The sequence below is a fragment of the Acomys minous genome (genome assembly GCF_964271855.1).
Source record: "Acomys minous genome assembly, chromosome: 20".
NCBI lineage: Eukaryota > Metazoa > Chordata > Mammalia > Rodentia > Muridae > Acomys > Acomys minous.
Genome location: NC_140502.1, coordinates 24,335,659 through 24,350,583, shown reverse-complemented (window position 1 = coordinate 24,350,583; position 14,925 = coordinate 24,335,659). Strand labels below are relative to the sequence as shown.

Below are 14,925 nucleotides of genomic sequence, written 5' to 3'. Positions count from 1 at the left end.
GTGGACTCACTTTGTAGACCAGGCTGGCCTCGAACTCACAATGATCCACCTGCCTCTGCCTCCCGAGTGCTGGTATTAAATGCGTGCGCCACCACTCCCGGCCCTCTTGATTTAAATCTGATCACTCCGGGAGCATACCTGAGACTTCCTGTGCGTCTGTCCAACTTGCTACATCCCTGCTGTGCAACCTCAAGTGAGTCACTAGACCTCTCCGTGCGTCTCTCTGTTTCTTCATTGAGAAGATGGGTGTGATGGCAGGGTGTACTTTCTAGGGTGGATGTGGAGATGGGGTAGCTTACCTCACTTCTAGGCTAGGGCGTGAGCTCCACTTCCAGGTGTCTGTCTGAGGCTGTCTTCTTTTCTGAGTCTGAAGGACAGACAGTGTGTGGGGGTGTCTAGCCTGGGAGTGTGGGGACGTGTGTGGAGACTGCAAGGGTGGGTGGCACACGCAGGGCATGGCTGCACAAACTTGTGTGCCATCCTTGGGCAGATAGAAGCAGCAAGGCTAGCCTGGGCTGCATAGCAGGTTCAAAATTAGCCTGGGCTAAGCCGAGCAGTGGTGGTACATGCCTTTAATCCCAGCACTTGGGAGTTCGAGGCCAGCCTGGTCTACAAAGGGAGTCCAGGATGGCCAAGGCTACACAGAGAAACCCTGTCTCGAAAAACCAAACCAAACCAAACCAAACCAAACAAAAACAAAATTAGCCTGGGCTACATAGGACTTTGTCTGAAAACAAAACACAAAAGCCCCCAAAAAACAACAACAGCTCCACCAGATCGCCGCCGTCATGGACGCGAGCTGGGTGCAGCCCATAAGGCTAGCTAGGGTAACCAAAGTGCTGGTCAGGACCAGTTCGCAGGGACAGTGCACGCAGGTGTGTGTGGAATTTATGGATGACACCAGCCCCTCTCTCATCCAAAATGTCACCGTTCGAGAGGGTGATGTGCTCACCCTATTGGAGTCAGAAAGAGAGGCTCGGAGGTTGCGCTGACCCTGCTGCTGGGTCCTGGATAGCCACCACTTAACCCATGGGATGACCTGCAACTGTTAAATAAAGTATTTATATTTAAAAAAAAAAAAGTAAGGAGTAAGACAGTAAGGCCTAGCTGGCCCAGGGCTCTGTGTGTGAGTTTGGCCAGATCTGCTTATAATCTACCACCACCGCACGGCTCCTCCTCTTTCTTAGTAAAATGAGTGTTGAGAGCCAAAGCCAAGGAGCCCTCGGTACAAGCAGAGGCACCTAAGCTCCTTGCTGCTGATGGTCTCTGCATAGGGAGAACCAGATTGGGGCCGGGCCCAGGGATGGGGCCACAGGCAGGAAGTAGCCTTAGGTATCTGGCCCTACAGGTTCCTCACGCCCCAAAGTCCTGCCTCCGCTGTGCCCCATCCTCTCTGAGGGAGGAAGCAAGGAGGAATACAGTCAGCCACCCAGAAGAAAAAAGAAAAACAACAACAACAACAAAAAACAAAACAGTGAGGGGCTACTGCCTCCTGACCCCCTGGTCCCCCTCTCCACCTCTGACATCGCCATCTCTCTGCTTCTGGCCTCACACATTTTGCTCTCCACGAAAAACAAACAAACAAACAGAAGTCTTGAGTACCCAAGGTGTGCCCCAGGAGAGAGCATCAGGTTAGACCCCTGCTGTTTTGCCAGCCCTAAAGGGATGCGGGGGGTGGGGGGGGGACGCGGAAGGGAGGCGGTGGCTTTAACCGGCCTCAGTTAGAGAGCTTGCCATTAGCCCCAGGGGCCAGGCGAGGTCCTTAGCTAGGCCTGGGGAAACTAGGGCAGAAGTTTAAAGCACTGAGGGGGCTGGGCCTGGACCTGAGTGTGGGGGAGGAGGCTGGTGCTTAGACCCCTGGGTCTGAGGGAGGAGGGCGGGAGGGGGGGGGGGGCTGGAATGCTAAGTCAGGAGCTCCTGGTCTGACGGAGGAGCGTGTCTCCCACCCCCACCCCCCACTCCTGCCCGCCCTGGGGCTCAGATCCTTCCCCTAACACGCCCTCTTTTAAATGCTTGACGGGCGTGCCCCACCCCTCCACCCCCAGTTAACCTGGATCCTAGGAACGGCGCCCTAGTCCACTCAGACCTGAGAGATGGAGAAGACACCAGACCCAGACAAGCTCCGGCTTGCCAGGATGGAAGCCGAGGGGTCCCGGAACTCCTCCTCCGAGGAGACGCCACCACCTCCTCCTCAGTCCCCGCCACCGCCGCCGTCCCCAAGGTCTCCCATGTCCCCGGAGACCCCTGAGCTCCCCCCGCAGCCCAAAGCGCCAACCGAGGTGGAAGCCAGGCAGCTGCTGGTAGAAGAATGGGGGCCCCTGAGCGGGAAGCTGGAGCTGCCCCCCAGCATCAGCTGGAAGCTGCTGTTCGTGGAGAGGCCGCTCTACCGCAACCTGCTCAGCTCACCCAACCCCGAAGGTGGGGGACGCAGCCTGGAGACCCGAGGCGGGCTGCTCAGACCCTGGTCTCCTCATCTTTCTCTGTGGCTCCTATTTGCGTCTCTGCTGTCTGTCTGTCTGTCTGTCTGACTTTCGTTGCACTTCTGTGTCTCTGCATCTCGTCTCTGTGTGTCTCCGTCTCTCTGCCTCTGTTTCCCTCCCTTCCTCTCTCCGCTCCTCCCCCTCTACCTGTGTTTCAGTCCCTTTCTCTAGATTTCTTCCAGACCTCCAGGGACGCACCATAACCGCCCACCGACATCCTTAGTCCCTGCTAGGCTGGTCTAGCCCGGCCGGGTTGCCTGCCTTTCCAGTATAGCCCCAGGGGGTAGGAAGGCAGTGCGCAGCGGTGGGCACTGGCCTGAGGCGGAATTCCCTTGTGTGATTCAGGCATTAATATCTACCAGCCGGCGCCCCCTATGGGTCCCACCCGGAAACCGCTGAAGGAACTGGGTAAGCACTTGAGGGCTTCGCCAGGGAGGATGCTGGCTCTCAGGGGGCTTGGCCAGGGAGGATGCTGGCTCTCAAGCGAGGATGCACTACCAACCCTTCTACCCTCCTCACTGGCCAGGTAATTTCCGCGGATGGTACATTTCTACTGAGACCCTCCAGGGGCCCCTCAGGTGAGTTGCCACAGGGCGTGGGGGTGTGGGTGGCATCACTCTCCTACCCTTGCTGAGGCACCTGCAGAGGGCTCCCCCAACCCCGGCTCCCCGCCCCTGGTCACAGGGTTAGCCATAAGAGAATGCCTATGAAACATGTAACAGAGTTGCCCGGGAAGTCTGGCCAGCACACAGTAGGCATTTGATAAGCCTCCCTCTCATTCTTTTTTCCTGGGAGAGAGTCACCTGAGTCCTTTATTGACTTAACTCCAGCTCCCGAGTGGTGGATAAGAGGGTGTGTGTAGTTCAGGGGTTCAGAGTCAAACCCCATCTTTTATAAATTTGCTTTTGTTTTTGCTGTACCGATTGAAGTCTCCTTTAAACTAGATGACTCTTTAGGACTGAGTTAAGCCCTAGCCTCTCACTGGGGGATTCTAAGCAGGGGTTCTACCACTGAGCCACACCCCAGCCCCTCACTGGGAGATTCTAGGCAGGGGCTCTACCGCTGAGCCACACCCCAGCCCCTCACTGGGGGATCCTAGGCAGGGGCTCTACCACTGAGCCACACCCCAGCCCCTCACTGAGGGATTCTAGGCAGGGGCTCTACCATTGAGCCACACCCCAGCCCCTCACTGGGGGATTCTAGGCAGGGGCTCTACCACTGAGCCACACCCCAGCCCCTCACTGGGGGATTCTAGGCAGGGGCTCTACCACTGAGCCACACCCCCAGCCCCTCACTGGGGGATTCTAGGCAGGGGCTCTACCACTGAGCCACACCCCCAGCCCCTCACTGGGGGATTCTAGGCAGGGGCTCTACCACTGAGCCACACCCCAGCCCCTCACTGGGGGATTCTAGGCAGGGGCTCTACCACTGAGCCACACCCCAGCCCCTCACTGGGGGATTCTAGGCAGGGGTTCTACCACTGAGCCACGCCCCCAGCCCCTCACTGGGGGATTCTAGGCAGGGGCTCTACCACTGAGCCACACCCCAGCCCCTCACTGAGGGATTCTAGGCAGGGGCTCTACCACTGAGCCACACCCCAGCCCCTCACTGGGGGATTCTAGTCAGAGGCTCCACTACCAAGCCATGCCTGCACCCCACTCACTGAAGAATTCTGGGTGTGTGCTCTACTGCTGAGCCATGTTCCTAGTCCATTTTTTTTTTTTTTTTGAGATAGGGTCTCACTAACTTGCCCAAGTAGGCCTTGAACTTCCAATCCTCTAATTCAGCCACTAGAGCAGCTGAGATTCCAGGCCCAGGTCAGGTCAGGTCATCCTAAGCATCAGTTCCCATCTGGAACTGAGGACTTGCCAGGGTCTCCTGGCAACCAAGACTGTCAGGTCCTCATGTGCCCGGGGCTGCGATGGGGGCATGGAGGAGGGGGTCTCCTGTTGTCACTAGACTCCCCGATCCCTGGGAGGCCTCGGGATTATGGGATCGCCAGACCTCTCACCTCTCCTGCTTCTCTGCAGCTGGACCGTGAAGGAGCAGTGTGTGAACCTGCTGGCCAAGAAGCTGTGGGAGGAACTGCTGGACGATGAGCAGCCTGACATCACCGTCATGGACTGGTGTGCCCTGCGCCGCCCCGCCCCGCCCCGCCCCCCGCCCCGCCCCGCCCCGCCCCGCCCCGCCCCCCCTGCGCCCCCCCCCTGCGCCGCCCCGCCCCGCCCCGCCCTGCCCGGCTGCCTCACCATGCAGCCAAGGCACCCCGGACCTCAGCCCTTCCCTCTTCCCAATGGCCTGAGCCCATCACTGACACCCCTTGGTTCTGTGGGCCCACCTGGTCCTGGTCGCCGCGCGTTTGGTTCCCAATCTTTGTATCTTTCAAGTGTCAACCGGATGGGTCCCCTCTGGCCCAGGCTGTTCCTTTACCCCCAGAAGCCTGTGCTTCACTACCTCCCTGTTATGGAGACAGTTTCACGTGGCTCCATCTGGAAGCCTATACCTCAGTCATACGGAGGGGCTATTATGCGCATTTGCTCCGAGGCCCTGAGTTCCCCCACTGCACCCCTAACCTCTACCAGCACCCTCATCCTGATTGTTCCCTCTGCCTGTACCCCATCACACCTCGACTTCTGCCTATACTCCTCCATCCTCATATATATGTATGTATTTATGTATATGTGCGTGTATATATATATACATATATATATACATACATACACACACAAACACACACACACACACACACACATATGATATATATCAGTCACTGTTGGTGACACGTCTACTCCCCCATTGGGCGCTGGCCTCAGAGGCCAGGTCATAGGGTTGCCTTGGCCCCTGACAGCCCAGGGCTGGGAGGTTGGTTTTGGGAGAGTTCTACGGCTGGGGCTAGGTAGGACCAGGGTGTTGGGGGCTGAGATGTTGCCGCTAAGATGGCAGTGAAAGGTGGAATTCTCCTCCAGGTTTGAAGACAGCCGCCTGGACCAGTGTGTTTACGAGCTGCACGTCTGGCTGCTAGCAGCTGACCGCCGCACGGTCATTGCCCAGCACCACGTGGCCCCTCGGACCAATGGGAGAGGCCCCCCTGGCCGCTGGATTCAGGTGAGATGCGTTGCCACGCCCTGCCCACACAAGTGTTCTTTCCCGAGACCTTGGGCAGTGGGAGGAGCGACAGCCGTCAGGCTTGTGGGACCCCGCTGAGGTTTTTCTTTCTCACCTCGGGCTGCCACAGGTGTCCCACGTCTTCCGCCAGTACGGTCCGGGAGTGCGCTTTGTCTACTTCCAGCACAAGGCCAAGAACCGCATGGAGCCTGGGGGGCTGCGGAGGACCAGGGTGACCGACTCCTCCGTGTCCGTGCAGCTCCGGGAGTGACCGCCGACCGGCCTCTCCCAGCCTGATGTGACCTATCCTTGGGAAGTCCCTCGTGTTTGTCACCACTGTGCCCTAAGCTTCCTGCCTCCTGCCTTTTCTTTGTGCTTAGCAACAGCTGATTCCTCCTTAACCCCAGCCCTCTCCTCTTCACCTCCTTGACCCCTCCTCACCTCCTTGACCTCCTCACCTCCCCCCACCGTCGTCCCCTCCCTCACCCTTCTGCCCCTCCCTCCCTCCGTGACCCTCAGCCCCTGTCTCCCTCACCCTGGCCCCACCTTGCTCCCTTCTGTGTCCCCAGCTCCTTGCTAACACTTTCTCCTCCCTGCCCAGGTCTCTCAGCTCTTGCTTGGTCCCTGGGGTCTCCTCTGACACCTCCATGAATGTGTGGCTCTGGGTAGGGCCCCCCGCTCTCTGCAAACCCCACGACTTGCCTCATTGTAGGTGCTTAATAAACCGTCTGAGAGTGGTTGTAAGAAAACACACACACTTTGATCCCAGCTCTCGGGAGGCAGAGGCAGGCGGATCGTTGTGAGTTCGAGGCCAGCCTGGTCTACAAAGCGAGTCCAGGACAGCCAAGGCTACACAGAGAAACCCTGTTTCAAAAAAAACCAAAAAAAAAAAAAAAAAAAAGAAAGAAAGAAAGAAAAAAAGAAAAAAGGAAACACACACACACACATACACACCTGCCTGCGGCTAGTGCCTGCCTGCTCCTCTGTTCACTAGAACATCCCTCAGCTCACCTCTCACACCTGCCCACCCTTGACCTCAGGGTAAATCTTTTTTTTTTTTTTTTTTTTTTTTTGGTGGTTTTTCATGACAGGGTTTCTCTGTGTAGCCCTGGCTGTTCTGGACTCACTTTGTAGACCAGGCTTGGCTTCCAACTCACAGTGATCCACCTGCCTCTGTCCCCTGAGTGCTGGGAATAAAGGGCTGTGCCACCACGCCCGCCTGATGATATTCTGTATATACTCTGTATCCTAGACAAGTTCTCCACCACTGAACTATATCCCTAGCGCTCTTCTCACTTGCTGAAAGTCTGACTCAGAGTCTAGCTAAGTGGCCCAGACCGGCATCCAGTGTTCAAGCCTCCTCCTCCTCGGCCTCTTGAGTAACTGAGGTTCCAGGTCTGCACCACTGGGTGACCTCGAGTTTTTCCTTCTTCCTTGTGGGTCATGGAGATCTAACTGAGGGTGTCAGACCTGGTAGCAAGCCCCTTTCCAAGCTAATCCTTCTGATAGCCCTCCCCCGACAGCTGATCTCTTTATATCCCTCAGTGTGTGCCCCTGAAATATTCCCACTTACCCATTTTACCCCGTCCCCTAATACTCAGAATCTCCCCAAATCCCAGTCCTGTCTCCATTCACTCTGGATTTCATCCCTGCAGAGCTGGTCCCATGTCTCTCCACCATCCCCAGACTCCCAAACCAGACCACCATTAAAAGCACCCTCATGCCTGCGGCAGAGGTGAAGCCGAGACCACAACCCGAACAGAAACTTGTATTTGGACAGACGTGTCTTCTATAGGTCAGGGAGGGAACACCGAGTGTGATTGACGATCCAGTGTCAAGCCAGTAAGCCCGGCTACTAAGGAGGCTGAGGTAAAGGGGTCTCAAGTGAAAAGACAACCTGGGCAACTTAGTGAGACCCCACTCGAAAATAAAAAAAAGGAGAGAGGGCTGTGGGCGTGGCTCAGTGGTAGAGCCCCTGCGTAGAATCCCCCAGTGAGGGGCTGGGGTGTGGCTCAGTGGTAGAGCCCCTGCCTAGAATCCCCCAGTGAGGGGCTGGGGTGTGGCTCAGTGGTAGAGCCCCTGCCTAGAATCCCCCTGAGGGGCTGGGGGCGTGGCTCAGTGGTAGAGCCCCTACCTAGAATCCCCCAGTGAGGGGCTGGGGGCGTGGCTCAGTGGTAGAGCCCCTGCCTAGAATCCCCCAGTGAGGAGCTGGGGGTGTGGCTCAGTGGTAGAGCCCCTGCCTAGAATCCCCCAGTGAGAGGCTAGGGGCGTGGCTCAGTGGTAGAGCCCCTGCCTAGAATCCCCCAGTGAGGGGCTGGGGTGTGGCTCAGTGGTAGAGCCCCTGCCTAGAATCCCCCAGTGAGGGGCTGGGGTGTGGCTCAGTGGTAGAGCCCCTGCCTAGAATCCCCCCAGTGAGGGGCTGGAGTGTGGCTCAGTGGTAGAGCCCCTGCCTAGAATCCCCCAGTGAGGGGCTGGGGGTGTGGCTCAGTGGTAGAGCCCCTGCCTAGAATCCCCCAGTGAGGGGTTGGGAGTGTGGCTCAGTGGTAGAGCCCCTGCCTAGAATCCCCCAGTGAGGGGCTGGGGTGTGGCTCAGTGGTAGAGCCCCTGCCTAGGATCCCCCAGTGAGGGGCTGGGGGTGTGGCTCAGTGGTAGAGCCCCTGCCTAGGATCCCCCAGTGAGGGGCTGGGGTGTGGCTCAGTGGTAGAGCCCCTGCCTAGGATCCCCCAGTGAGGGGCTGGGGGTGTGGCTCAGTGGTAGAGCCCCTGCCTAGGATCCCCCAGTGAGGGGCTGGGGTGTGACTCAGTGGTAGAGCCCCTGCCTAGAATCCCCCAGTGAGGGGCTGGGGTGTGGCTCAGTGGTAGAGCCCCTGCCTAGAATCCCCCAGTGAGGGGCTGGGGTGGTAGAGCCCCTGCCTAGAATCCCCCAGTGAGGGGCTGGGGTGTGGCTCAGTGGTAGAGCCCCTGCCTAGAATCCCCCAGTGAGGGGCTGGGGTGGTAGAGCCCCTGCCTAGAATCCCCCAGTGAGGGGCTGGAAGTGTGGCTCAGTGGTAGAGCCCCTGCCTAGAATCCCCCAGTGAGAGGCTGGGGGCGTGGCTCAGTGGTGGAGCCCCTGCCTAGAATCCCCCAGTGAGGGGCTGGGGCGTGGCTCAGTCCATATCACCCAACACACACCAGGGCTCTATCCTGGCATAAAGTCCTAGAACAACTCTGATGTTCTAAGCATGAATGTTAAGCGTCTGTATCTCCCCAGGCGTCTGAGACAGATTTACCCGAAGTAAACAAGGAATGTTTAAATATTTAGACAGCAGTTGGCAGTGCCCTGGTTTGCTCCCTGGGTGTCTTTGTTCAGCCCTCACCCTAAGGCTGGGTCCCCAGCACGGACTGAGCCGGATCTGATCACTCCGCGTTCTCTAATCTATCCAGGCCTGGGTGGATCTGGGTCTCAAATACAAGCAGATAGCACACAGGGTCGTAACTTCACAAGGACTGTATTACAGGGAGGCTCCCATGGCAGCAAGCTGGGCTGCCTCCCCTCCTGGCTCTTGGAGCCACAGCAGTCAATCCCCAAGGGCAGGCTCGGTTGGGCTCAGCACTACGTGGAGTTACAGCCCGCAAGCCTCAAGGCATCAATTGCACCTGCAACAGAAACAGAAATTCCCGTCAGGGGGTTGCAGGGCAGAGGTAGCCCCATGTGGGAGAGTCTGAGGAGGAGGTTCAAGGCTCCAAGTTAAAAAAAAAACTTGGGGTCCCGACCTGGGAGGTTTGTGGGGGGCGGCGGGGGTGGGGGTGGGGCCGGTGATCTTTGGAGGAGTTACGCTGGGCTGGGTTGGATAGTGATACAGTAAACTAGAGGACAGCTGATGTATGTTGGCTTGATTGCCGGACTTGGGGACCCCCCAGGATCGGGCCTGGGAGATCTGGAAGACAGAGTTGGGGGGGGGGGTGGAGGGTGGGTGGAAGTCTAGAAGAGATTGAGTCTTCAAGACTCGGGCCTGGGGTCTTGAGGCCTGAGAGGATTTTTAAGTCTGAGAGTTGGGTCTAGGGCTTTCAAATGCAGTGCGGGGAGGGGCACGGGGGGGGAGGGGCGGGGAGCCACGGTGCTGCCTTGGGATCCAGGGGCCGGGAAACATCATGCAAGCGCAGGATAGAAAGCAATACGGAAGGGGAGGGGCTTCTAGACCGGAGGCAATAGTGGAGTTGGGTGTCCTAGTTTGGGGAGCCCAGAGTTTGCCTGAGAGACTGGGGCGGCGAGGGGTAGGGGGGTGGGGTGACAAGGGCCCTAAAGATGGAGGATTAATAGGACTAGTTCGGGCACGCACTGGGATATGGGGCCTCCAAGAACAGTCTGTAGGGGGAAATCTACCTTTCTTAGTATAAGTCGCGGGGGGGTGGTGTGTCTGGGTTCTGGGGGGAGCCTTGGGCTTGGGTAGGTGGGGCTGGGTAGAGGGTTCGGAGCTTTAAGGGTCACAGGGACTCACTTGCAGTAGAGGCTGGAGATGGAGTTGGACCAGTCTCCGAAGATGCCTCTGCGGAACTCCTCCAGGCGTGGGTAGCTGCCCGCAGAGAACTTGCGTGTCTTGCCACCCTTGCCTGGGCGAGACCACACGGTGAGCTCGCAGCGCTGGGCCACTACCAGAGAGGACGCCGTGTTGGCCCAGCCCGAGGGCAGGTAGGGCAGGTCGGTGCCCGGCTCCAAGGACAGCTCGGGCCCCTGGCAGCAGTTGTCATAGTAAGGATCACTCTTATCATAGAGCTTGGCACATGTGCGTGTCCCGTCCGCCTTCTTCAGGTCAGCCGGCACCGGGCAGGTGCCCTGGGCATCACGGACAGCCACCAGGGCTAGAGCCAACAGGAGAGGGCACAGCGGGGACATGGCGACTATGGGCCACGAGAGATCTGAGGTGCATTTATGTATCTGACCCATGGGAAGAGAGAAGCTGCGAGATAAAAAAAAAAGAGAGAGAGAGACTGGAGAGCAAAGAGGACACGCCCCCTGCCCTGGGAGCCAGAGACCTCGCTGGTCAGCGTGGTGGCGCACGCCTTTAGTCCCAGCACTCGGGAGGCAGAGGTAGGTGGATCACTGTGAGTTCGAGGCCAGCCTGGTCTACAAAGTGAGTCCAGGACAGCCAAGGCTACACAGAGAGACCCTATCTCGAAAAACCAAAAAAAGAAAAAAAGAAAAAGAAAAAAAAAGAAAAGAAAAACGTCACACTACAGAATAATAAATGCAAGGTGTTAGTGAGACCCCAGTGGCTGGGAGTCTGACTGGTCAAAGATCGTTATAAGGTCAGTCAAGGGGCTGGGGATGTGGCCCGGAGTGCTCGCCCAGCACCCAGGTAGCCGGAGTCGGGGTGAGGGGTGGGGGGTGGAGCTTGATCCTTTACCACTGTTCATGGTGCGGCTGTGATGGTGAGAGCACTGAGGAGGTGAGGCAGGCGGATCAGGAATTCAAGGCTATCCTTGGCTACAGACCAAATTGGAGCTCACCCTGGGATGTATTCCAGACCCTGGGTGCACGGGAGACAGAAAACTGAACTGGAGATTTGTTTGTGTGGTTCTGAGGAAGCCCCAGCCTGAAGCAAGCTACACTCCAGCCACACTTAGAGGTTTTCCTATCCTCATCCTCCTCTTTTACTTTTCTTTTCTTTCGTTCTTTCTTTTTTTCATTTTAAGATTTATTTATGGGGCCAGGCACACGCCTTTAATCCCAGCACTCGGAAGGCAGAGGCAGGCGGGTCGCTGTGAGTTCCAGGCCAGCCTGGTCTACAAAGTGAGTCCAGGACAGCCAAGGCTACCCAGAGAAACCATGTCTCGAAAAACCAAAAAAAAAAAAAAAAATTATTTATTATGCATACAGTGTTCTGCCTGCAGGCCAGAAGAGGGTACCAGCTTTCATTATAGATGGCTGTGAGCCACCATGAGGTTGCTGGGAATTGAACTCATAACCTTTGGAAGAGCAGCCGGTGCTGTTAACCTCTGAGCCATTTCTCCAGCCCCCTCTTGTACTTTTCTAACGTAGGATCTCAATATACAGCTGGCCTTAAACTTAAAGCCAGCCTCCTGCCTCTGCCACCCTAGTGCGGCATTGCAGACACGCACCGCTACCACCACCACGCAGTTCTCCTGCCTGGGGAAACGGCAGTGTTTGCACTACCCTACCAGATTGTGCAGATAGCAGCAGATGATTGGCAGTGTGTTTCAGTGCCTGGGGTGGAGGTCAGCGATGGAGGCTGAGCCTGGCATGTGTGAGGGGCTCGTCTCCAGCAGCAGCAAGTATGAAAGTCTGCAAACACGGGACCTGGGTGCAGATCCCAAGGGAAATAGGCAGGTGTGACAGCCCAGCTGTAAGCCCAGTGCTGGGAAGGCAGAGACAGGCAGAGCCCAGTGCCCTCCAGGGGGCGCTCTACCACAGCTGGTGACCTCCAGGTTCCAGAAAGACCCTGGCTCAAAAAAGAAAAAGAAAGAAAGACCCTGTCTCAAAAATAAGTGCACAGGGGTCTGGAAGAATGGCTCATGAGTTAAGAGGACCGGGGTTCGAGTCCCAGAAGCCACACGATGCCTTGTAACTCGAGTTCCAGCAGATCCAATCCCCTCTTCTGGTCTTCATGGGCACCAGATGCACACACGTGGTGCACCCACACACAGAAAGCAAAATGATTCACATGTTGAGGCTGGAGAGACGGCTCAGAGGTTAAAAGCACTAGCTGCTCTTCCAGGGGTGCTGAGTTCAATTCCCAGCAACCACATGGTGGCTCAGAGCCATCTATAGTGAGATCTGGCGCCCTCTTCTGGCCTACATGCAGGTACACATGCAGGTAGAATACTGTATAAATAAATAAATAAATAAATAAAAATAAGCAGAGAGATGAATGATAGTGCTCACCTTTAACCTCAGCACTCGAGGGGCAGAGGCAAGTGGATCTCTGTGAGTTCGAGGCCAGCCTGACCTATGAAAGTTCTAGGCAGCCACTCAGAACCATGTAGTGAGACATTTTCTTAAAATAAATAAATAAAGCTGGGCTGTGGTGGCGCACGCCTTTAATCCCAGCACTCGGGAGGCAGAAGCAGGCGGATCACTGTGAGTTCGAGGCCAGCCTGGTCTACAGAGTAAGTTCGGGACAGCCAGGGCTACACAGAGAGACCCTGTCTCGAAAAACAAACAAACAAACAAACAAACAAATAGTAAATACTAAAGAGCAATTGAGGAAGATACTTAATGTTGACCTCTGATCTCTACATGTACACATGCACACATGTGACTATGCACACACGCTATGCACGACCACAAACGTCCACATAAAACAGAAAGCACGGAGGTTGCTGAGATGGCTCGGCAGACAACGGCACAAGCTTCACAACCTGAGTCCGTGCCTGCCACCTAACCATGGAAGGGGAAACACCAGTCCCACGACATCCTTCTGTGACCTCCTCCTGTGCCCCTCATCATGCGCACACACACACACACATACGCAAAATAATAATAAATATATTATTTTTATTTCTAAAAACCAAACATGTAGTAGAATTGCCTAGGGAGACAGAGCGCCTGGGTCCAGACCCCTGCACCTCACAGTGATGAGATCTGTGCAAGGAGTAAGTGGCTGAGTCCCTTGGCAGCACCAGGAGCACTGTGTCTGTATTCTCCTGGGCTCGCCTCCCCAGCTCTGGCATCACAAGCATACACCGCCACGACCCTGTTTTGTTGTTGTTGGTGGTGGTTTTTCGAGACAGGGTTTCTCTGTGTAGCCTTGACTGTCCTGGACTCGCTTTTGTAGACCAGGCTGGCCTCGAACTCACAGAGATCCGCCTGCCTCTGCCTCCGGAGTGCTGGGATTAAAGGCGTGCGCCACCACCGCCCCAGCCTCGCGACCCTGTCTTTACGATTGCCATATCCCCAGCTTCGGAGCTCGCGCTGGACTCTGCCATGTGCTTGCTGAGTGACTTCGGGCAGCTGCAGTAATCATTGCCTTGCCCTTGGTGGAATTGTGGATGATAAGACTTATCAATAAAGTCATTTATAATGACTCCAAAGCACTACAAACTAGCCACGTCATTGTTACTACACTATATTTCCTATACTATATTTGTATATGCCCTGTTTGTAGTATAGAGTATATACTACAAAAACCTTATAGAAAACATTGGATAAATATGAAACAACGTGTATAAATGGACAGAGCCAGAGGCCGGGACCTGCTGGGTCACCTGGAGTGTCACCACTATTCTCAGCAGGGTTCTGAGGCCCTGGCCCTGCCCCAGAGCAGGCGCAGAGCTTTGTCCCTCCCTGTAGCCTCAGGAGTCGTGAAATCTAATCTCCAGCTGCTAATTTCTCAGTGTACCTTCCTGGACTTCAGGGTCACGGGGGCCCCGGCTCTTGGCACTAGGGACGCAGAGCCAAAGATGCCAAAGTGTGGTGCAGTCACCCACAGCTGCGTTAACACAGGAGGCTCCCAGGAACATAAGACAGGTGGGGTAGGGAGATCCTGAACCGGGCACCATCACAGGATGGTAGAGAGGCAGACGCTGCTCCTCAAGTCACTGGTGCTTTTGCTAGTGCGGTCTTTCCATTTGTGCTGTGCCAGGGTCACAGAAGTGTTAGGCAAGTACTCTACCACTGAGCCACACCCCCAGCCCCTCACTGAGGGATTCTAGGCATGGGCTCTACCACTAAGCCACACCCCAGCCCCTCACTGGGGGATTCTAGGCAGGGGCTCTACCACTGAGCCACACCCCGGCCCCTCACTGGGGGATTCTAGGCAGGGGCTCTACCACTGAGCCACACCCCAGCCCCTCACTGGGGGTATTCTAGGCAGGGGCTCTACCACTGAGCCACACCCCAGCCCCTCACTGGGGGATTCTAGGCAGGGGCTCTACCACTGAGCCACACCCCAGCCCCTCACTGGGGGATTCTAGGCAGGGGCTCTACCACTCAGCCACACCCCAGCCCCTCACTGGGGGATTCTAGGCAGGGGCTCTACCACTCAGCCACACCCCAGCCCCTCACTGGGGGATTCTAGGCAGGGGCTCTACCACTGAGCCACACCCCAGCCCCTCACTGGGGGATTCTAGGCAGGGGCTCTACCACTGAGCCACACCCCCAGCCCCTCCCTGGGGGATTCCAAAGGGTACAGATTCTGATTGTGTTGTAGTAGACACAGGTTTAATACATAGGCCCAGCGAGTCACTGGCTTCCGGGGCCCAGCACTATCAGGGCACAATTACCTGCAAGGCCCACTCTTCTTGCAGCTCCCCACGCGCACACCTGACTGATTTGTTTGAGCATACACTATGTGTCTCCACTAAGACACAATTCTCCTCACCCCATGTTCACAGGCACTAGA

At 56.5% G+C, this 14,925-nt stretch overlaps 3 protein-coding genes across 3 annotated transcripts; 2 read left to right on the top strand and 1 right to left on the bottom strand.

Moving 5' to 3' along the window:
- Positions 1–788: 788 nt before the first annotated feature.
- LOC311591260 (small ribosomal subunit protein eS28-like) lies at positions 789–1,052 on the top strand (the record flags this gene model as incomplete). The annotated part of the gene is made up of 1 exon (XM_084770696.1): positions 789–1,052. The coding sequence occupies one exon, from the start codon at positions 789–791 to the stop codon at positions 990–992; it is 204 nt and encodes a 67-aa protein (XP_084626822.1). The 3' UTR covers positions 993–1,052.
- Positions 1,053–2,036: 984 nt separating this feature from the next.
- Positions 2,037–6,824, top strand: NCCRP1 (NCCRP1, F-box associated domain containing). The gene is made up of 6 exons (XM_084771634.1): positions 2,037–2,418; positions 2,826–2,888; positions 3,007–3,058; positions 4,511–4,606; positions 5,447–5,585; positions 5,716–6,824. Exons 1-6 carry the CDS (start codon positions 2,094–2,096, stop codon positions 5,854–5,856), a joined length of 816 nt encoding a protein of 271 aa, XP_084627760.1. The 5' UTR covers positions 2,037–2,093; the 3' UTR covers positions 5,857–6,824.
- Positions 6,825–10,007: 3,183 nt separating this feature from the next.
- Positions 10,008–10,603, bottom strand: SYCN (syncollin). Its single transcript, XM_084770403.1, has one exon. The coding sequence runs from the start codon at positions 10,506–10,508 to the stop codon at positions 10,059–10,061; it is 450 nt and encodes a 149-aa protein (XP_084626529.1). The 5' UTR covers positions 10,509–10,603; the 3' UTR covers positions 10,008–10,058.
- Positions 10,604–14,925: the final 4,322 nt, after the last annotated feature.